The 23,586-nt window shown below is 40.6% G+C and overlaps 1 protein-coding gene across 1 annotated transcript in view; it reads left to right on the top strand.

The window, feature by feature from the left end:
- LOC109924700 (progressive ankylosis protein-like) overlaps nt 1-22,709 on the top strand; it is a 113,075-nt gene extending 90,366 nt beyond the window's left edge. Inside the window, exons 9-11 of the mRNA XM_048608733.1 lie at nt 6,948-7,071; nt 10,592-10,691; nt 20,789-22,709. Of these exons, the coding sequence (XP_048464690.1) occupies nt 6,948-7,071; nt 10,592-10,691; nt 20,789-20,902 (338 nt within the window). The 3' untranslated portion in view covers nt 20,903-22,709. The remainder of the gene's footprint in view (nt 1-6,947; nt 7,072-10,591; nt 10,692-20,788) is intronic.
- Nucleotides 22,710-23,586: the final 877 nt, after the last annotated feature.

The following is a 23,586-nucleotide window of genomic DNA, read 5'->3' as shown; positions in this document are numbered from 1 at the left end:
ATATTCTTCCAAAGCTTTGTCTGTTTTCAGTCGCCTAGACCTTATGTATGCTTCCTTTTTCCTCTTTGCTAGTCTCACAATTTCACCTGTCATCCATGGTTCCCTAATCCTGCCCTTTCTATCCCTCATTTTCACAGGGACATGTCTGTCCTGCACTCTAATCAACCTCTCTTTAAAAGCCTCCCACATATCAAATGTGGATTTACCCTCAAACAGCTGTTCCCAATCCACATTCCCCAGCTCCTGCCGAATTTTGCTATAGTTGGCCTTTCCCCAATTTAGCACTCCTCCTTTAGGACCACTCTCGTCTTTGTCCATCAGTATTCTAAAACTTACGGAATTATGATCACTATTCCCAAAGTAATCCCCTACTGAATCTTCAACCACCTGGCCGGGCTCATTCCCCAACACCAGGTCCAGTATCGCCCCTTCCCGAGTTGGACTATTTACATACTGCTGCATAAAACCCTCCTGGATGCTCCTTACAAATTCTGCTCCATCTAAACCCCAAACACTAAGAGAATCCCAGTCAATGTTAGGAAAATTAAAATCTCCCATCACCACCAACCTGTTGCTCCTACATCTTTCCATAATCTGTCTACATATTTGTGCCTCTATCTCACGCTCGCTGTTGGGAGGCCTGTAGTACAGCCCCAACATTGTTACTGCGCCCTTCCTATTTCTGAGCTCTGCCCATATTGCCTCACTGCTCGAGTCCTCCATAGTGCCCTCCTTCAGCACAGCTGTGAATTCCTTTTTGACCAGTAATGCAACTCCTCCACCCCTTTTACCTCCCTGTCTATCCCGCCTGAAGCATCTATATCCTGGGATATTTAGTTGCGAATCTTGCCCTTCCCTCAACCAAGTCTTAATAATAACAATAACATCATACTCCCAGGTACTAATCCAAGCCCTAAGTTCATCTGCCTTACCTACTACACTTCTCGCATTAAAACAAATGCACCTCAGACCACCTGTCCCTTTGCGTTCCACATCTGCTGTCTGCCTACTCTTCCCCTTAGTCACACTGACTTCATTATCTAGTTCCTTACAGGCTTTAGTTACTACCTCCTTACTGTCCACTAACCACCTCATTTGGTTCCCATCCCCCTGCCATGTTAGTTTAAACCCTCCCCAACAGCGTTGGCAAAAGCACCCCCTAGGACCTTGGTTCCAGTCCTGCCCAGGTGTAGACCATCCGATTTGTAATAGTCCCACTTCCCCCAGAACCGGTCCCAATGTCCCAAAAATCTGAACCCCTCCCTGTTGCACCATCTCTCAAGCCACTCATTTATCCTACCTATTCTTTCATTTCTACTCTGACTAGCATGTGGCACTGGTAGCAATCCTGAGATTACTACCTCCTGAGGTCCTACTTTTTAACTTGGCTCCTTACTCCCTAAATTCTGCTTGTAGGACCTCATCCCATTTATTACCTATATCATTGGTGCCTATATGCACCACGACAGCTGGCTGTTCACCCTCCCCCTTCAGAATGTCCTGCAGTCGATCTGAGACATCCCTGACCCGTGAATCCTTGCATATTCATGCGTTTATTGTAAAAGTCCTTTAAATGCCCCTACGTTATCTGCCTCCATCACTACTCCTGGCAGCATGTACCAGAATCCTACCAATCCCTGTGTGTAAAAACAAAATAAAAACCTGCCCCTCACATCTCCTTTGAACTTTCCCCCTGTCACCTTAAATGCATGCACCCTAGTATTAGACATTTCAACTCTGGGAAGAGAAAAGGTTAATGGTCAGAATCTATCAATGCATCTCATAATTTTATAGACTTCTTTCAAGTCTCCCCTCTGCCTCTGCTGCTCCAGAGAAAACCACCCACATTTTTCAAGCCTCTCCTTTATAGCTCATACCCTCTAATCCGGGCAGCATCCTGGAAAACCTCTTCTGCACCCTCTCCAAAGCCTCCACATTCTTCCTGTAATGTGGTGAACAGAATTGAGCACAGTACTCTAAATGTGGCCTAATCAAAGCCTTGTAAAGCTGCAACATGACATCCTGACTCTTGTTCTCAATTCCTTGACCAAAAATGTAAGCATGCCATATGTCTTCTTTACTACCCTGTCTACTTGCGTGGCCATTTTCAGGAGGCTATGGATTTGAACCACAAGATCCCTTCGTACATCAATGCTGTTCAGGGTCCTGCCATTAACTGTACACTTTCCTCACACTTAACCTGGATTAAACTCCATCTGCTGTTTCTCTATCCACATCTGCAACTGATCTACATCCCACTGTATCCTTTGACAATCTTCTACACAACTCCATTGGTCTTTGTCATCTGCAACTTACTAGCCCAACCATCTACATTTTCATCCATCACAAACAGCAGAAGTCCCAGTACTGATCCGTGCAGAACACCACTAGTCATGCACCACCAGCCAGAAAAACACCCCTCTACCACTAACTTGTTGAAAGTCTTAACTAAAATCCATGCAGGCAATAACCACTGCTCTACCCTCATCGATCAACTTCGTCAGCTCTTCGAAAAATTCAATCCAGTTTAGTAAGACATGACCTGGCCCACGCAAAGCATGCTGACTATCCCTAATTAGCTCTTGCTTTTCCAAATGCGCATAAATCCTATCCCTAAGAATTCTCTACAGTAGCTTCCCAACTACCGATGTGAGACTCCCTGGTCTTTAGTTTCTTGGATTATCACTAGTTCCTTCTTGAACAGAGGAACAACATTAACTGCTCACCAGTCCTCTGGGATATCTCCAGTCGCCAGCGAAGATACAAAGATCTCGGTCAAGGCCCCAGCAATCTCCTGTCTTGCCTCTTTCAAAAGCCGAGGTTAGATACCATCAGGCCCTGGAGACTTATCTACCTTAATATTCTTCAAGAAACCCAACACCAGTTTTTTCTTGACCTCAAAATGCCCCAGCATGTTAGAAGGTCCACACCAATCTCACTAAACTCTGTATCCTTCTCTGGGGTGTAGACTGATGCAAAGTACTCATTTAGGATCTCGCCCACATCCTCTGACTTCAAGTACAAGTTCCCCCCTGTATCCTTGAGTGGTCCTATCTTGTCCCTAGTTATTCTCTTGTTTTTAATGTATGTATAGAATGCTTTGGGATTCTCTTTAACCTTACTTGCCGAAATCATTTTCTGGCCCTTTCTTGCTCTCCAGATTCCCTGCTCGAGTTCTTTCTGCTTTGCTTTTATTCCTCACATGCCCTGTCCAGTTTTAGCTTCCTAAATCTTACATATGCTTTTTTTTTCTCCTTTTTAATTAAATTCACAACCTCCCTCATTATCCAAGGTTCCCTTACCTTGCCATCCTTGTCCTTCCTCCTAACTGGAACATGCTGGTCCTGAATTCTGATCAATATGTCTTTAAACAATTCCAGACTGGAGGCAACAGAATGGGGTATGTGTATGGGTAGTGTTAGCTGTGGGCATTATGGTTTACTGTGCTATTATGCTGCTGATGAGTGGCAATTATAGATTGGCAATGCTTGTCTGGGTACACAGCAGTTTTTTAAAGATGCCAGTCTTTTGGTGAATGTTTGCTGAGTGGCAAGTTGTTCTGAGAACAGTGAGTGATAAGATGGGGTTGGAATCGGACATGTAGGATATGATACAAGCAGGCTATGTGGTCAATGAGGTATATTTGGTAAGATATGGCAAAAAAAACTTGCTAGACCACGTAGCGAAAGACCCTGAATGAACTTTTCACTCAAGTCTCACTGAGCCGAAAATACATAAGATTCAGCCCTCAGGTACATTTTTAGCCATTCATTGCTAGATACAGACAAAGTACACAAAGCAACAACAGACCTCTGGTTATCCTGAAATAGAATACTAACCTTTTACCCTAGCCCATCAAGCCAAACTATCCCCAACCTAGATGTCCATAAGAGCTACCTTGTACTCAGATAACTTTATTACCACCAGTCTGCTGATTGTCAAACTTGTCTTTCTGGCCCTAATGTTATTTATGTTGTTGATGGTTCACTCCCTCAAATACTATCCCACTCGCCTTCAAATTTACTGTTATCATTTCTCTCCTCCAAAGTTTAGTTTAGTTTAATCCCTGTAATTTTGCAAGTAATCAGCTCCACCTTGATTCCCTTTTTCAAAGTTCTTGAATGTGTCATTACCTCCCATATCCATACTCACCTTCCCTGGAACTTCATATTTGAGTCCCTCTAAACAGATTCTTCTCCATTGCTGTTACAAAATGGCCAGCATTAAAGTCACAAGCAGCATTTTATGTGACAATAAGTCTGATCCTTCTTGACCTTTCTGTAGTCTTTGTAGTTGGCGATAATGTTCTGTCATTCAGCAGAGTTCTGAAGAATGGTCATTGGGTTCAAACAGTTAACTGTCTTTGTTTTTCCACAGGTGCTGCCAGACCTGCTAAGTTTCTCCAGCGATTTTTGTTTTTTTTTGTTTCAGATCTCCAGCATCTATAATTCTTTGTTTTATTTTAGTGTCCATTCTTGTCAGTTTAGTTATTGCCAGAGAATAGTTTGCAATGGCTTCTTTTCATTGCCTTTGCAATTTCCAGTGCCTTCAGACTTTGTTTGATATCACATGCAGTGAATCAAATTGACTGATAGCTGGCAACTTTGATGCTAGGGTCTCAGGAGGAGTCCAAGAAGGATCACCCACTCGGCATTTCTGGATAAAAGTGGTTGCAAATGTTGAAAGCCACATCCATTTTCTGAGACCATGAACTCAACTACTCAATGTCCTTGGGCTGCCCAGCCAACTTCTATCTTTCATTGGACTGAGCTCCCAAAATTGTTGCTTGTATCGTGATTATTGATCCAAGTTCTGTTTATTCATCACAATCACTAGCCTACATTAGCTCCAGGTCTGCAGCTCAGGTTAGTCATTCTCGTGGTTATTTTTAAATCATTCCAAGGCTTTACCTTTGCCTGTAATAAATTATTACTCTAATTCTTTACAGCCCCAGAATTCATAGATCTCTGCACTCCAATTCAGATTTCATATGCATCTCCACTCCCCCACAGACAGTGACTCCTTCAACTGTTACAATCCTATGTTCTGGAATTGCCTGCCTAAACCTCTCTGGCTCTCTCCCATCTGCTCCTTTATAATGTTTCTTAAAACTGCCTCTATGACTGAATATTGTTTTAATAGCTCCCTTTTCGACTTGGCTTTGTTATGTTTGATGGTTTTATTTGATAACACTCCTATGAAGGACATTATGGGATGAAAGTTCAAGCTGCCACTTAAATGCAGACAATTGGTGTTGAACTTTGAATCTCAGAATTCCAACACCTGATCGAACCGCACCTACTAGTGACAGGGTTGGAGTGGAGAGCAGTTTCAGCTAGTAGTGGAAGGGCGTGTATAAGATCAGTGCCTTTATTTTCAATAAAGCTTTGGGTTTTTCTGCAAATCTGTTTTCCCTTACATATGCCTTCCACTTGTCGTATTCAGCTTCTGCAGCAGCTTGGTAGTTCCTACCAAGTCAGTGGCTTTCCTGATCAACTCATCCAAATAAGAACATAGGGCAGAACTTTCCCCTAGGTAATGATAAGAAAGGTAGGAAGATACAGTGGGAATGAAGAGATCTGGTCCTCCACATTGTGGAAAACTTTTCCTCAGGGTCTAAATGGTGACTTTAAATTCTCTTCCTTGAGCGGCAACTACCTTATTTCCATGTATTTGCATTGTGATAAAATCCTGCCTCGCCTTATTTATACACCACTTCCACTTGTCTTTCCTAGATCTCTGGACTAGAGTCTGGGGATCTTTGTCTTTACAATCCAGCGACTGGACGACAGTCAGTCCTGCAGGTGGCTATCCTGTTTTTGGAGGTTATAATGTGAAAGTCGACAGCTATTAACTCTGGAATGCATTGAAACTGGAGTCACTCCTGACCTTGCTTCACTTCTTTGTGCATACATTTTGCTCCTATTCCAAGTTGTTTGAATACAAATACATCAATTAAATAGCTCAAATATTCAATGCAATTCTGTTTTTGCATAATTCAGCCCTACTGGGGGTAGAGTAATGCTTATACTAGATCGTAACAAGGTTAACAAAGGTATTGAGGACATTGAGGCAAGTTTTAAACTTTGGATTTAAAGGGTTATCTGGGTTTTGCACATTGAGAAATATTGAGTAAGATGGTTGGTAAAGTGTGTTGTGACACATGGTTTCCTATTCATTTATCTTTGCCACAATGTGTTTCTCCTCTATGCTGCGGGTGACTTCTGTCGATTTATAGTGTTTGCCTGTTACATACCGTGAATACTATTATAAAGCATATAATCAGATAGTGAGAAAAGCTCCATACAGTAATTTATGTAAGATTTATCCAAATGAAACCACACCTAGCGTACAAATTTAATTATCATTAATTATAATAATTAAATTATTATTTATCTATCACTTAGTGGAAAATCAGTCATGAGCATGAATAAATTGCCACATAATGGTCACTTCTAGATACTTAGCAATTTTATTAATTTCTGTTTCTAGTGCAGAGCATCACCTGGTGCACTCATTTTTCCTGTCTTTTCACTCTCACTGCTTCCTTTCAGAGCCAAAGCTTGTCGGTAATGTCTTGGTTACCTGGCTGACATTACTGTGATTACTTGATCTCCCATGAGCTTGGATACTGCAATAAGGACTGAAGCAGAATACAGCAAGATTTCTGTTTCATCACCCATCCAATCTAAAGCTTTAGATCTGGGGAAATATAATACATGCACTGTATCTGAAGAGATCAGCAAAGATCACTATTTTGATTTTCGCACAGATTGAAAGTAGGAGGTCTATTTCGAATACACTTGCATCGCCTAAATCTCTAACAGTGATACAGAAACAGATTTTTCTGGCTGTTTGAAACTAAAATGAACATCCGTACACAAGTTTTTTTTTAGAAAGATGAGATGTACCACAATATGTTATTAACCACTCACTCTTTCTTACAGTTACAATTCGAGCACACCTGACTGGTTGGCTGATGACCTTAAAGAAGACTTTTGTGCTGGCACCCAGTTCAGTGTTGAGGATAGTGCTTCTCATTACAAGTCTGATCATTCTCCCTTATATGGGGTTAGTATTAGTCTTGCTTGTGATTGTAACGTAATTCTTGGGTGGCTGTTGGACTTTGTGGCTTGTATCAAAAGCCTAATTGTACTAACATCATCCATAGCGTCAGCCTTCGCTCAGCATTCTCACCCCTGAGATAGATTTGTCCCACTCCAGAACTTTGAGTACACAATCCAAAGTGACCCTCGACATATGAGGTTAGGAGCAGAAGTATGCCATTCAGCCCTGCAAGCCTGCTCTGCTATTCAATAATGTCATGGCTGTTTCTTTTGTATTTTGAATTCCACATCCCACTCTACCTGCAATAACTTTGAATCTGCTGTCAAACAAGAATCTAATCGATATCTATCTTAAAAGTATTTAATCTCCTGACCTCCACTGCCTTCTGTGGCACAGAATTCCAAAGTTGCAAAATCCTCAGAAAAAAATTAATTTCAACTGCCCTAAAAGGGTGGCCCGTAACTTTTAAACAGAGCCCCTAGTTCTGGATTTGCCCATCAGAAGAAATACCCTTTCCACACCCACCTTATCAAGACCACTTAAAATCTTACCTACATCATACATCAAGTTATTCCTCACTCAGAACTGCAAAATTGTAATAGTGCAGCAAGAATCCATATGGCCCATTGTGTCTGCGTCGGCTCTCTGAACATTTTGATAATACCAAGCCCCTGCTTTTTCCCCATAACCCAACACATTGTTTCTATTAAAGTAACTATCCAATGCCCTCTTGAATGCCTCCACCACACTTCCAGGCTGTGCATCCCTAACCCAAACCACTTGCTGTGTGAAAAACACTCATGAACATAAGAATCAGGAGCAGGAGTAGGGCATTCATTGAGATCATGGGTGATCTGATTGTAACGTCAAATCTACATTTCTGTCTACATGATAACATATAACCTCCTTGAGAAAAAAAACCCAACTTTTTCCACCTTGCATTTGCATCTTTTACAAAACACTTTAAAATTATGCTCTTGGGTTCTCGATCCTTTTATAAGTGAGAACAGTTTCTCCGTATCCCCTCTGCACAGACACCTCATCTCAACCCAGAATTCCTTTCTCTAAGGAAAACCGTTCTAACTTCTCCAATCCATCTCCATAACTAAAGTTTCTCATGCGTGGAACTGTACAATTAAATGTCATCAGCACTTTCTCCAATGTGTTCACATCCTTCCTAAATTGTGGCACCCAGAACTGTACACTGTACTCTAGTTGCTTTTGCACTCCCTGCTTTTGTACTCTATGTCCCTATTAGCAAAGCTTAGAATGCTGTTTATTTTTAACAGCTCTCTGTACCTGTTCTGCCACCTTTAATAAATTATGCACTTCTTAATCAAGGTTTCTCTGTTCCTGCACACCATTCAGAATAGTAACCTCTATTTTATACTGTCTCACATGTTCTTTTGTACCAAAGTGTTTCACCTACATTTCTCCAAATTGGACTTCATCTGCCACCATATTGCTAATATCTGTTTGATTTTCTACATTGTCCTTCTCAGTTTATAATTCTGCCAAGTTTTGTCATCTGCAAACTTTTGAAATTGTCTCCTGCACACCAAGATCTAGATCATTTATATATATTTGGAAAACCAAAGATGCCAGTGAAATCCCTGCATAGTTTCACTTCAAACTTTCCTCCAGTCTGAAAAATACCCATTATCCATTTGAATAAAAGCAAAATAAATGCTGGAAATCTGAAACAAACAGAGTGCTGGAGAAACTCAGCAGTTCTGGCAGCATCTGTGGAGAGCGAAAGAGTCAACGTTTCAAGCCTGATACGAATCTTCCAACATGAACAGTGTTCTGAAGAAGACTTGTATTGGACTCAAAACGTTAACTGTGTTTTTCTCTCTACAAACGCTGCCAGACCATCTGAGTTTTTCCAGCATTCTGTGTTTGTACCCGTTAATTATTACTCTGTTTCCTACCCTTCAGCTAATCTTGTATCCACATTGCAGTTGTGTTTTTTATTCCATGGTCCATAATATTCCCCACAAGTCTGTTATGTGATACTGAATCAAACACCTTTTGGAAATCGAAGTAGACCACAAAATGACCTTTTCCCTCACGAACCCTGTTACTTCTTTAAAAATCTGCAGCAATTTAGTTAGATATGATTTTCCCTTTACAAATCCATGCTGACTCTCTGAATTAACCCATGTGGTTATTAATTTTATCCCAAATAAATGTAGTTAGAAGTCTCCATACCACTGAAGTAACTGACTGTAATTAGTCTGTAATTGTTCGTCCCATCTTTTTTTGAACAAAGGAGTAATATCTGCAATTCTCTAGTCCTCAATACTGGTACTCGGGAACATTGAAACATCATTGTCAGTGTCTCTAATTTTCGCTTCCACTCCCTTAGATGTATTTTGTTTAGTCCCAGTGGCTTGTCACTAAACTCTTGTGGAATTGAACCCAGTCTGGCTAACCTTTCCTGAGAAGACAGCCTGCTAACATCAGTCTAGTAAACCTCATCTGAACATCCAACGCACTTACATCCTTCCTTGAAACTGCATAAAATAATCAAGATGTGGTCTCACCAATGTCCTTTTATATCTGAAGCATAACATTCATAATTTTGCATTTAGTGATCCTCTTGTAATAAAGGATAACATCCTATTAATCTTCTCAATCACTTGCTGTACCTGCAACCTAACTTCTTGAGGCTCGTGTACTTAGTTTGCTGTGGTCATCACCTCAGAATTCCTGCAGTCATTCGCTGTTTAAATAATACATTTTTTATGCCAAAGTGTAATACTAAAGGAGTGCAGCATTGTCAGATGTGCCATTTGATGGAATGTTAAAACTAAGGCCCCACCTGAACTCTCAGCTGGACATAAAAGATTGTTTAGTACTGTTTCAAGAAAGAGTAGGTGCAATTTCCTTGTTATTTTGATCAATAATTATCCCTCAACAAGAATTGCTAAAACAGATCTGATTAATGTCCCATTGATGTATGTCAGATACTGCTGATTGTGGAAGCTAGGCGCACACATATTGATTGCCAAAATTCGTATATGGGGTGGGGTGAGGAGGGGTGGTTTAAACATGTTGGCACGTGTAGAAGATTGGTTGAAAAACAAGAAGCAGAGAGTAGGAACAAATGTGTCTTTTTCAGGCAGCAGGCTGGCACAAGTGGTGTGCCACGTGAGTTGGTGCAGGGACCTCAACTCTAAAATAGCAAAGAATTAAGTTTAAATTAATCATTCACCGAATAATGGAGTGATTTCTGGAGTTGTTTTACTTCTATAAAATGAAATCTATTCTCTGTATTAAAAAGTGACTAAATAATCTCCCACACACCAAAATTATACAAGAGCACATATGCAAGTCCCTTGAAGTATTCAGTAGAAAATAAGATTGATGATCCCCAAATATAATCTTATAACCTAATTAATAAACTGAATGATGTCAAATATTTGGATAATTTTGCATGTTGTATAAAGAAATTCTGAATTGTTTACTTTTTCAATAATGACATTGTATCTACTTATAAAAGCATCTCTGTATTTCTTAGGATACATGGAGCTGCTTTAGGTGTTGGTTCACTTCTTGCTGGTTTTCTGGGAGAATCGGCGATGGTAGCAATAGCATCTTGTTATGTATATCGAAAAGAGGTAAATGTTTTTCCTCCAGTTCTTTTGATGGTTGTTTTATTTTGTTGCTGCATTTGTGTGTGTAACAGAAAGTTCCCTGTGCAATTGTGCCCTTACGATGCAGTGTCAATCAAACAGCTTTTGAAAGAGAATTAGTGAGAACACTTTAATTCTTTATGTGAAAAACAAAGTGACTGCAAAGGACTTCAAGGAAAAAGAATTATTATTTTCCTTGGTCTAGCAGTAAAAATTTTAAAAAGAGCACAAATGTGGGCCTTTGATCCCACTCCACCATTTAGGAAGATTACAGATGGTCAGCTATGTCATCCAAACACTTAGCTTTAAATCCCTCAATTCATGTGATATCCAAAAGTCTGTTATTCCCTGTTTTGAATATGTTCAGAAACTAAGGATCTATAATCTCTGACGTGAGTCATCAAAGAGCTTTTATAGATATTTAAAAGGAGAAAAAGTTAACAATGTGAATGTAGGTCCAAAAGAAAGCAAATCTGAGGAATTAATATTGGAAAATAAGGGGATGACCAATGACCTAAACTGGTTTTTGCATCAGTATTCACCATAAAGAATATGAAGAACATCAAAAAATTAGTTGCAAATCAAGAAATGAAAGGGAGGGAGGAACTCAAGAAACTTAGAATCACCAGGGAGGTGGCACTGAGCAAATTGTTGGAGCTGCGGGCTGACAAGTCTCCAAGTCCTGATGGACTTTCACCATAGGGTTTCAAAAGAATTGTCTAGTGGGATAGTTGAAAGACTGGGTTTAATTTTCCAAAATTCCCTCAATTCAGGGAAGGATCTATTGAGTACAAATTAGTGAACTCCCTTATTCAAAATGAAAGGGAGACAGAAACCAGGAAACTACAGGTCAGCTAGCTTAACATCAGCTATAGAGATGATGTTAGAAGTCTATGATTAAAGAACCAATAGCAGGACTCTTGGAAAATTCAACGTAATCAGGCAGAGTCAACATGATGTTTTGAAAGGGAAATCATGTTTAACAAATTTATTGAAGTTCGTTGAGAAAGTAATATGGACTATGAATAAAGGCAAACCAATAAACTATTTCCAGAAGGCATTTGATAAGCTGTCACATCAAAAACTATCATGGAAAGTGAAAGCTCATGTTGTTAACATATTGGAATGGAAAGATTAGCTGGCTAATATCAAACAGAAAGCAATCATAAAAAGTTGGCAAGATGTAATAAATAGTGTGCCATAGGGGATCAGTGCTGGGGCCTCAATTTTTACAATCTTACACAAATGACTTGGATGAAGGTTCCATGCTTAATTTGCTGAAGATAAAAAGATTAATAGGAAATGAGTTGTGAAGAGGACATAAGGAAGCTATCAAAGGATTAAAGATAGGTTAAGTGAGTAGGCAGAAAATCTGGTTCAAGGAGTATATTGTGAGGAACTGTGTAATTATTCATTTTGGCATGGAGAATTTTTTTTTTAAAAAAGCATATTATCTAAATGGTGGGAAATTGCAGAGCTCTGAGGTGCAGAAGGACCTGGGTATCCTGGTGCATTATTTGCAAAAGGTTAGTAGCAGGTTAGAGCAAGTAATTAAGAAAACTAATAAAATGTTTTTTTTATTGCAAGGGCTATTGGACATAAATCTAAGTAGGTTATACTTCTATTAATCAAAGCAGTGAGACCATACCTGAATTATTGTACTGTGTATGGCATGGGTCTCCTTATTCAAGGAAAGGTGTAAATGTATTAGAAGTAGTTCAGAGAATGTTTACAAGACTAATAGGTGGAACAAGTAGGTTGTCTTATGAGGAACTATTGGACAGCCTAGGCATGTATATGCTGTGTAAGACACAACTTTTACAGTCTTCCTTGATATGGGGAAGAAAATAAATCAGGAGATAGAAAAGGCATGTCAGAAAGGCACTATTACAGTAATTATGGGGACTTCAATATACAGGTGGACTGGGAAAATCAAGTTGGTAGTGAATCCTGAGAAAAGGAATTTGTGGAATGTCTACAAGATAAATTTTTTTTATGGAGCAGCTTGTGGTAGAGCCCATTAGGGGCAGGCACATCTGCATTTCATGATGGGTAATGAGACAAGCTTCCTAATGAAGCCTAAGGTGAAGGAGCCCCCTGGGGAGCAGTGACCATAGAATGATAGAATTCACGCTGCAGCTTGAGAGGAAGAAGGTGGAATCAGATGTAACCGTATTACAATTGAGTAAAGGTAACTACAGAGACATGAGGGAGCTGCTGATTGGTTAGAGAGTTGATTGGAAGGGGAGCCCAAGCAGAGAAAATGTTTGTGCATCAGTGGTAGGAATTTCTGAGGGTAATTCAGGAGACAGAGCAGAAATTCATCCCAAGAAACATACAAAGGGGAGCACAAGGCAATGGTGGCTGACCAGGGAAGTCAAGGACAGCATAAAAGCAAAAGAAAAAGCATACAATATGATGAACAATAGTAGGAAACCAGAGGATTGGGAAGCCTTTAAAAACCAGCAGAGGACAACTAATGACATAAGAGGGTAAGCTAGCTAGTAATAAGAGTTTTATTTTTAGATATGTAGAAGGTAAGAGAGAGGCAAGCGTGGACATTGGACTGTGGAAAATGAGGCTGGAGAAGTAGTATGGGGAACAAAGAAACAGCAGAGGAACTGAACAGGCACTTAGCATCTGTCTTCATGCTGGGAGACACCAGTAGTAGAGCAGAACTTCAGGAGAGTCAGGGAGCGGAGGTGAGTGTAGTGGCCATCACTCAGGAGAAGGCACTGGGGAAGCTGAAACGATATCTGGTCTGGATAAATCACCCAGGCCAGGTGGACTACATCCCAGGGTCTGAAGGAGATAGCTGAGGAGATGATCTTTCAGGAATCAAGGAGTCAGGGAGGGCCCCAGAGGACTGGAAAATGGCTGATGTAACACCCTTGTTTAAAACAGAAGACAGGCAGCAGACTGGAAATTGTAGACTGGTTAGCCTGACCTCAGTCACTGGTAAGATTTTAGAGTTATTAAGGATAAGATTGTGGAGTACTTGGAAGTGAATGGTAAAACAGGTGGAGTCGGCATGGCTTCACCAAGGGGAGGTCGTGTCTGATAAATCTGTTAGAATTTTTTTGAGGAGGAAATTAACAAGTTAGACAGAGGAGAGCTAGTGGATATGATATATTTGGATTTTCAGAAGGCTTTTGACAAAGTGCTGCAAGGAGGCTGCTAAATAAAATAAGAGTCCATGGTGTTAGGGGCATGATACTGGTGTGGATAGAGGATAGGCTGACTGGCAGAAGGCAGAGAGTAGGGTTAAAGAGGTCTCTTTCAGGATGGAAGCTAGTGACTAGTGGAGATCTACAGAGGTCAGTGTCAGGACCACAACTTTTCACGTTATACATTAATGATCTGGATGAAGGAACTGAGGGCAGTGTGTCTAAGTTTGCAGGTGGCACAATGATCGGTGGAGGGACAGGTAGTATGAAGGAAGTAGGGAAGCTGCAGAAGGACTTGGACAGAGCAGCGGAATGGGCAGATGGAATACAATGTGGGAAAGTCTGAGATCATGCACTTTACTAGGAAGAGTAGAAGCATAGACTATTTTCTAAATGGGGAAAGGCTTCAGAAATCTGAAGCACAAAGGGACTTAAGGGCAATAGTTCAGGATTCTCAGAAGGTTAACATGCAGTTGGCAGTTAGGAAATGTTAAGGGCCAGACCATTCAGATATATCAAGGAGATGGCCTGGACTTTAATTTTTTATTTTGTTTAAAGGCAAGTGGAAGGTGTTCTGTTCCATATGTAATTTGATTAGTCACACTACTAGACTTTACGCAAAACACATTTTATTGTTATTCTACAGATAAAACGCAAATAAAAGAAAGAAGAATTAATGCAACTTCAACTTTATTGGAAAATGTAATCGAATAATAGATTATTTAACTAATATACAGCAACTGTTCCAATATAGTAAGATCCCATGAGCACACCTTTGGCAAGGACAAATTCAATAAAATAGATTGTCTCACATGCGATGTTGCATAGGGAGAGAACTCCAGCTTTTTGCTGTGGCCAGAGAGATGTATGGTTTCCACAGCCAACTTAAAACCCCAAAAACTACTGAAAGCTAAACTAAAACTCTGGTTCTGTGGGAACCTGACCACACCCATTCAGATCAGAGGATGGGGTAGCCGGTGTACAGGCAGGTAGAGGAAGCAGAGAATCTGTGAGGAAGGATAAGCAGTTGATAGGGCAAATTGTGTCAAGAATAAGGGTGACAAACTTATAGCATGGATCAGTACTTGGAACTACGATGTTGTGGCCATTACGGAGACTTGGATATCACAGGGACAGGAACGGATGTTGAATGTTCCAGGGTATAGATATTTCAAAAGAAATAGGGAGGGAGGTAAAAGAGGTGGGGGAGTGGCATTGCTAAACAGGGATGGTATCACAGCCGCAGAAAGGGCAATCATGAAGGAGGGTTTGTCCACTGAGTCAGTATGGGTGGAAGTCAGAAACAGGAAAGGAGCAGTAACTTTTTTTGGGAGTTTTCTATAGACCCCCAATAGCAACAGAGACACTGAGGAACAGATTGGGAGACAGATTTTGGAAAGGTGCAGAAGTAATAAGGTTGTTGTCATGGGTGACTTCAGTTTCCCCAGTATAGACTGGAACCTCCTAATAAACCTGCAAATAGTTTGGATGGAGCAGATTTTGTCAGGTGTGACCAGAAGGATTTCTGACTCAATTCATAGATAGACGGACTAGAGGGGAGGCCATTTTGGATTTGTGCTTGGCAATGAACGAGGCCAGGTATCAGATCTCTTGGTGGGAGAGCATTTCGGTGGTAGTGATCACAATTCTCTGATCTTTACTATAGTCATGGAGAGGAATAGGAGCAGACGGTATGGGAAAGTATTTAATTGGGGGAAGGGGAATTACAATGCTATTAGCAAGAACTGCGGAGCACAAATTTGGATCAGATGTTCTCAGGGAAATGCACGACAGAAATGTGGAGGTTGTTTAGGGAGCAGTTGCTACAAGTACTGGATAGGTTTGTCCCACTGAGGTAAGGAAAGGATGGTAAGGTGAAGGAACCTTGAATGACAAGACATGTGGACCATCCAGTCAAGAGGAAGAAGAAAGCTTACTTAAGGTTGAGGAAGCAAGGATTGGACAGGGCTCTAGAGGTCTACAAGGTAGCCAGGAAGGAACTGAAGAATGGACTTAGGAGAGCTAGAAGTGGGTATGAGAAAACCTTGGCAGGTAGGATCAAGGAAAACCCCAAGGCGTTCTATGCTTATGTGAGGAGCAAGAGGATGACCAGAGTGAGGGTAGGGCCAATCAGAGATGGTGGAGGGAACTAGTGCGCGGAGTCCGAGGAGGTAGAGAAGGTCCTTAATGAATACTTTGCTTCAGTATTTACCAGTGAGGTGTCCTTGACGTTTGTGAGGACAGCATGAAACAGGCAGATATGCTCGAACAAGTTGATGTTAGGAAGGAGGATGTGCTAGAAATTTTGAAAAAACATGAGGATAGATAAGTCCCCTGGGCCAGAAAGGATACACCCAAGATTACTACGGGAAGCGAGGGAAGAGATTGATGTCCCTTTGGCAATGATCTTTGCGTCCTCACTGTCCACTGGAGTAGTACCAGATGATTGGAGAGTGGCAAATGTCATTCCCTTGTTCAAGAAAGGGAACAGGGATAACCCTGGAAATTACAGACCGGTCAGTCTTTCTTCTGTGGTGGGCAAATTATTGGAGAGGATTCTGATAGATAGTATTTATGATTATTTGGAAAAGCACAGTTTGATTAGAAATAGTCAGCATGGCTTTGTGAGGGGCAGGTCATGCCTCTCAAGCCTTTTTGAATTCTTTGAGGATGTGACAAAACACATTGATGAAGGTAGAGCAGTGGATGTGGTGTATATGGATTTTAGTAAGGCATTTGATAAGGTTCCACATGATAGGCTCATTCAGAAAGTAAGGAGGCATGGGATTCATGGAAATTTGGCTGTCTGGATACAAAATTGGCTGTCCAAAAGGGTGGTAGTAGATGGAAAGTATTCAGCCTGGAGCTCGGTGATCAGTGGTGTTCCACAGGTATTTGTTTTGGAACCTTTGCTGTTTGTGATCTTTATAAATGACTTGGATGAGGAAGTGGAAGGGTGGGTCATTAAGTTTGCCGATGACACCAAGGTTGGTGGAGTTGTGGACAGTGTGGAGGGCTGTTTTAGGTTGAAATGGGACATTGACAGGATGCAGAGCTGGGCAAAGAAGTGGCAGATGGAATTCAACCCAGAAAAGTGTGAAGTGATTCATTATGGAAGGTCGAATTTGAATGCAGAATACAGGGTTAATGGCAGGATTCTCGGCAGTGTGGAGGAACAGAGGGATCTTGGGGTCCACGTCCATAGATCCCTCAAAGTTGCTACCCAAGTTGATAGGGTTGTTAAGAAGGCATATGGTGTGTTGGCTTTCATTGGCAGGGGAAATTGAGTTTAAGAGTCATGAGGTTATACTGCAGCTCTATAAAACTCTGGTTAGACCACACTTGGAATATTGTGTTCAGTTCTGGTCACCTCATTATAGGAAAGATGTGGAAGCTTTAGAGAGGGTGGAGAGGAGATTTACCAGGATGCTGCCTGGACTGGAGGGCAAGTCTTAGGAGGAAAGGTTGAGGGAGCTAGGGCTTTTCTCATTGGAGCGAAGAAGGATGAGAGGTGACTTGATAGAGGTATACAAGATGATGAGAGACATAGTGAATAGTCAGAGACTTTTTCCCAGGGTGGAAATGACTATTACGAGGGTTAATAATTTTAAGGTGATTGAAGGAAGGTATAGCGGAGATGTCAGAGGTATGTTTTTCACAGAGTGTGGTGGGCCTGTGGAATGCGCTGCCGGCAGTGGTAGTGGAATCAGATACTTTAGAGACTTTTAAGCGACTCTTGGATAGGCACATGGATGAAAGTAAAATGTAGGGTATGCAGGGTAGATTGATCTTAGTAGGATAATAGACCGGCACAACATCGTGGGCCGAAGGGCCTGTACTGTGCTGTACTATTCTATGTTCTATGTTCTATGCTGCTTCTGTTGTTCCAAGTTTTTCAACAAAAGAACCCATGGCCTCCTAAGCTGTTTACTTTATTGGGTTCAAATAGACAGCTTTTCACCTCTCTTAAAACCTGTCTTCAAAAGAAAAGCAGGACAAAATACACCTCAAAAGCATTGTATCATCACAGAAAGCAAGTGAAATGTCAACAATCGTTTCAAAAGGGCTAGAGTACAATAGCAGAGATGTACTACTTAAGGCTGTATTAGACTCTGGTCAGACTGCATTTGGAATATTGTGAGCAGTTTTGGACCCTGTATCTAAGGAAAGATGTGCTGGCCTTGGAGGACTTCCAGAAGAGGTTTACAAGAATGATCCCGGGGATGAAGGACTTGTCATATGAGGAGCGGTTAAGAATTCTGGGTTTGTACTCAAGTGAGTTTAGAAGGATGAGCGTCTATCTCATTGAAATTTACAGAATACTGAGAGGCCTGGATAGAGTGGACATAATGGATACCAGTAGGAGAAATTCGAACAGAAGGCACAGCCTCAGAGTGAAGAACAGAGATGAGGAGGAATTGAAGTCAGAAGGTGGTTAATCTATGGAACACATATCCATAGGGGCCTGTGGAGGCCAAGTCACTAAGTGTATTTAAGACAGAGATAGATAGGTTCTTGATTTGTAAAAGATTGAGGGTTAAATGGAGAAGGCAGGAAAATGGGCTTGAGAAACATATCAATTGCAATTGAACGGTGGAGCAGACTTGATGGGCCAAATAGCCTAATTCTGCTCCTGTATTTAATGATCTTGTGGATTAAGGGAACAGCAGAAAGAAACTATTTCTATTGGATTTCTTAAACTTGACCGCATCGTCTAAAAGTTAGAGCCAGATCTTTCAGGGGTAAAATTCAGAAAGACAAATGCAAAAAGGAAGCTAAAAATTTAGAACTCTCTCTATAAATGGTAATATATGCTAGTTTATTGTAAATTTGAAAGTTGAGATTAATAGAATTTAGTTACCCAGCAGTATTAAGGGACTTGGGGTATTGGCTGGTATATAGAGTTAGGTCGCAGATCAGCCTGCAACAGGGTAAGGTTTCTCATTGAATGTAAAAACTCAAGGACCTAAATGGCCTGCTCCTGTTCTTGTGATCCTGTGGGGGAGCCCATGTTGTGGGATCTGGAGGCTCATGTAGGCCAAATCAGATAAGACTGGCAGAATTCTTTCTCTACAGGACATTAGTGAACAACATGGGTTTTTATTAAAAATGACACTGGTTACATGACCAGTGTACATGATTTTATTTAACTCAAATTTCACCATCTGTCATGGTGGCATTTGAACCCACGTGCCCAGAATTTTAGCTTAGGGTTCTGCATTGACTAGTCTAGTGACATTACCATTGCACTGCTACCTCCCTACGAATTGGTATTCTACACTTCACACCCTTCCATGTTAATGCTGAGTTTCTCATGAGATACTTTAAGATAAGCTGCTATAGCAGCAGAGCATTTCAGACAGCATCTTTAAACTGATGAGGTGATTCTGATTTAATTTTTGTTTGTATTTTCTAGGATTTTCTTGTGAATTTAATAGGTGCACTGCTTTGTTCTTTTGCCCTGTGGAAATCACGAGCTGGTCATTAGGTGTTCACTTGACCCAAGGCCACCGTTAGCAGAGATAAAGATGGGCAGCTGGAAGAGTTAACCAGCTGCTGCTATCTTTTTAAAAAAAAGATGAAAATACTGATAAAACCAAATACTGTAAAATGACCGTGAACTAGATGAAATGCTCACAGCCCCACATTTAAGCAAAGAATTGGACACTCTTTTGTAGTTAAAGAGATCCTGATTGGCATTACAGTATATTTCTGACGGGCTGTGATTTGAATGCAAACTTGAACCAAGATCCTAGTTTCATGTACATTTTGATGGAAAAGTATTCAAAAGTACAACAGGGAATTCAATCAACACCAGGAAAGAAAGGCAACATTTAGTCGGCTATGGTTTACTGAGACCCTTTGCAAAGTTAATGCAGAATGATGGAAGCCATTCTGTCAGCCATTTTATCACAGTCCGATTGACAAATGAGCTATTGCCTGATTGAGTAGGAAAGTTACATAAAGGATGTCCAGAGGAAAAATAACTTGTTCTGACTTTTGAACAATACCCTTTTGTACTTTTTTTTAAATGCTAGGAAAGATTAGGTACACATTTTCTTCTCATTTTGTTATCACCTGTAATCGGTATTTTGCAATTCTTTGCTCTATAGAAATAGACATTTTTTGACACACTTCCAGTAGCAAAATACTGGGTGTTACACCTAATTTGGGGGCAAGGCTGTGTATGGAAAGGCACAGAGCACAACTGCTCCTGTTCCAATTTCAACCAGTCCTGATTGAATCTGAGGGACTAAAAACCATACCAAGGAGATGAAAATTAATGCTGTAGCTGAGGTCTGTGAATCTAGGCCTATTCTCTTGACACCAAAACAGAGAAGGCGCAAATTATAAGCAACAAGTTTGTGCAAAATCAGCATTCACAATGTAGTTCAGGAAAGTAGTCAAACATAGATGAACAAATGTATGCAGTTACTGTATGGCAGGCTTGTAGTACCTGTGGATTAATGCTTGGAAGATTGAACTGCAAACAGAATTTAGTAACTATCTCAGAGTTAATTGGTTAGTTCAATTATGAAAGCTGAGTGATGCTGCTGACAGACAAGCTGTGCAATTTCCAGTGAACAGGCACAGGCCATCAGGACTGTAGTTTCCTGTGGCACAGTGATTTAAGATGCAGCTCGGGCACCTCAATTCTTCATGTGCTGATTTTCTGATCTTCCCTGTTCCAGTGTAACAGCTTGCCAGCTACCTCTCCATATTTTCAATTGAATAGGAGAGGATCGAGCCTGGACATCATCAATAAAACTATAAAGAAGAATAAAGTACAATAAAATCTTTGGCGGAGCCTAATTTTACCCAAGGCAGAGGTGAAACAAGTACAAATGGAATCTAATGATTGGTATCAAATTGCCAAAATATAATCTATGCTGCAAAAATTATGTTTTTATACAGAAAAATAGAAGATCTCTGGATGAACTAGCAGCTGAGGGAGAGGACTCGGCCATGAATTCTGCAGTAAACCCTGAGGAAACGTCTGAGGTAGTGGAGTTAGATGAAGATGAATGAGCAACATTTATACACTACAGAAATCAGTATGGTTCAGCATCACAATATTAAACCACCCTTCTCCTGCTATATTCTTCACTTTATTTTTCCGGAAAAAGTGTCTGTCCACACCAAAAACTTCTCCTGATTCTGTCGATGAACTACTCCTTATCATCGAACAGTCTCGGACAAGAAGGGACCTTCTCGCATGCAAATCCATTTCAGCTAATATGTGGATGGAAGCAGCTTCAAAAGATAACACCCAGCAAGTCTTCCATAGTTAAGTTGGCTGACATCCTTCTATCCATGGTATAAGCAACACATCTAAAACCAAAGCACCTTTCTTCTTTTGACTATACTGGTTTTCCATCAATATTCTTTGATAGACTATGGATGTATATTGGGATTTTTACTTTATTTAACTACTTTAATAGTATTACATTGTTTTTTTTTAATGTACACTTGCAGTTATGTTTCCAGTGACCTGTGTGGTGTATTGCCATAATGTTGCTGCTTGAGAGGTGGCGCTCTGAAGACGCCATAACCATAAAGGACACAATTTTGTAAAAAAAAGAAAAACTGTTGAACATATCAAAATATTTTTTTACATACCAGAAGAGTTTGATATCAGTATATTGAGGAGACTGTTGTGCATGTGATGGTGACTTGTAAGTAAAGCAGTAAACATAGGAAAATTAACACTGAAAAACATAGATATGATTTGAATTTTATAAGCTTGTCATATTAAATAGCACAAGTGTACATTACTTAAAAGTGATATTTTAAGGTGGTGTGAAATTTGACAGCTTAAAGTGATGTGTTCAGAAACACTTTGGTTCATAAGTGGTTAACAAAGTGTTACACCATTTTGATACATGTACTGATTCAGAGCATTGTATATTGTAAAGCAGTGGATACAATGTAGTTCAAATGAATTCAGTATTTTCTTTTCCATTGCAGCTTATTAGACAAGTGGTTATGTGTTGAAGAATGACCGTTTATTACAATTAATGAATGTTGCAGCTCAGTGCTTGATTGGTTAGTTTCTGTGGAAGAATGACACCAGCATAGATTTGGTCCAATTGTACCAGTACCTTTTTTCTGCACACAGCAACATCTATTTTTGCTGTTACATTACACCAAGGACTTCAAGTATGCTTTCAGTCAGTGTTCACAAAGCTCCTAACTGCATCTGATAATCTCCACCTCATTTTCTTCCTTCCCAGGTCCAGCTTGTCTGGGGTTCATTTTCCAGACCACTTTTGTTTTAATCCAATCCTTCCTTAGTTTTATTTGCTTCAAATTGGAGATAGAACCACATCAAAGAATTGCCTTTAACTTGTCACAAAAATGGCAGTATCATTGAGAGACCCCATGGTTCAAAATGGGAATGTACTTTTTTACAATTTGAGACAGTAGAGTACTGTTGGGGTAGAATGGAGGAAGCTTTATTCTCTTGCTAACTGTGCTACACTTGGCCAGAAAGTACTTGATTCAGATATTGGGTACACAAATAGGGAAAATTCCAAATTTCAACACTTACTTCTTGAGCAAAGAACAAGAAACAAAGAAGATTACAGCACAGGAACAGGCCCTTCGGCCCTCCAAGCCTGCACCAGTCCAGATCCTCTATCTAAACCTTTTGCCTATTTTCCAAGGATCTGTATCCCTCTGCTCTCTGCCCATTCATGTATCTGTCTAGATATGTCTTAAATAACACTATCGTTGCCTGCCTCTACCACCTCCGCTGGCAACGCGTTCCAGGCACCCACCACCCTCTGCATAAAGAACTTTCCACGCATATCTCCCTTAAACTTTTCCCCTCTCCCTTTGAAATTGTGACCCCTAGTAATCGAGTCCCCCACTCTGGGGGAAAAAGCTTCTTGCTATCCACCCTGTCTATACCCCTCATGATTTTGTAGCCCTCAATCAGATCCCCCCTCAACCTCAGTCTTTCTAATGTAAATAATCCTAATCTGCTCAACCTCTCTTCATTGCTAGGGCCTTCCATACCAGGCAACATCCTGGTGCACCTCCTCTGCACCCTCTCCAAAGCATCCACATCCTTTTGGTAACGTGATGACCAAAACTATACGCAATATTCCAAATGTGGTCGAACCAAAGTCCTATACAACTGTAACATGACCTGACAACTCTCTTACTCAGTACCCCGTCCGATGAATGAAAGCATGCCGTATGCCTTCTTGACCACTCTATCGACCTGCGTTGCCACCCTCAGGGTACAATGGACCTGTACACCCAGATCTCTCTATGCATCAATTTTCCCCAGGGCTTTTCCATTTAACGTATAGTTCGCTCTTGAACTGGATCTTCCAAAATGCATCACCTCGCATTTGCCTGGATTGAACTCCATCTGCCATTTCTCCGCCCAACTCTCCAATCTATCTATATTCTGCTGCTTTCTCCGACAGTCCCCTTCACTATCTGCTACTCCACCAATCTTAGTGTCATTTGCAAACTTGCTAATCAGACCATCTGTACCTTCTTCCAGATCCTTTATGTATGTCACAAAAAAAGCAGAACAGTCTAGGAAAAACAATAAAGCAAAATAAATTTTTAAAAATTTCACAATCCCATTTTGTAAATTATTGTAATGCTGAGTGTAAATAAGCATTTTGCAGCTGTAGGAAAGTTGATGTAATTTGGATGGAGAAACTGCAATTATTTAATCAAAACGTTTGTTA

This window comes from Rhincodon typus, chromosome 2, assembly GCF_021869965.1.
Source record: "Rhincodon typus isolate 14 chromosome 2, sRhiTyp1.1, whole genome shotgun sequence".
Lineage (NCBI taxonomy): Eukaryota > Metazoa > Chordata > Chondrichthyes > Orectolobiformes > Rhincodontidae > Rhincodon > Rhincodon typus.
Note: the sequence above shows the minus strand (reverse complement) of the source record. Positions and strands in the feature narration are given on the sequence as shown.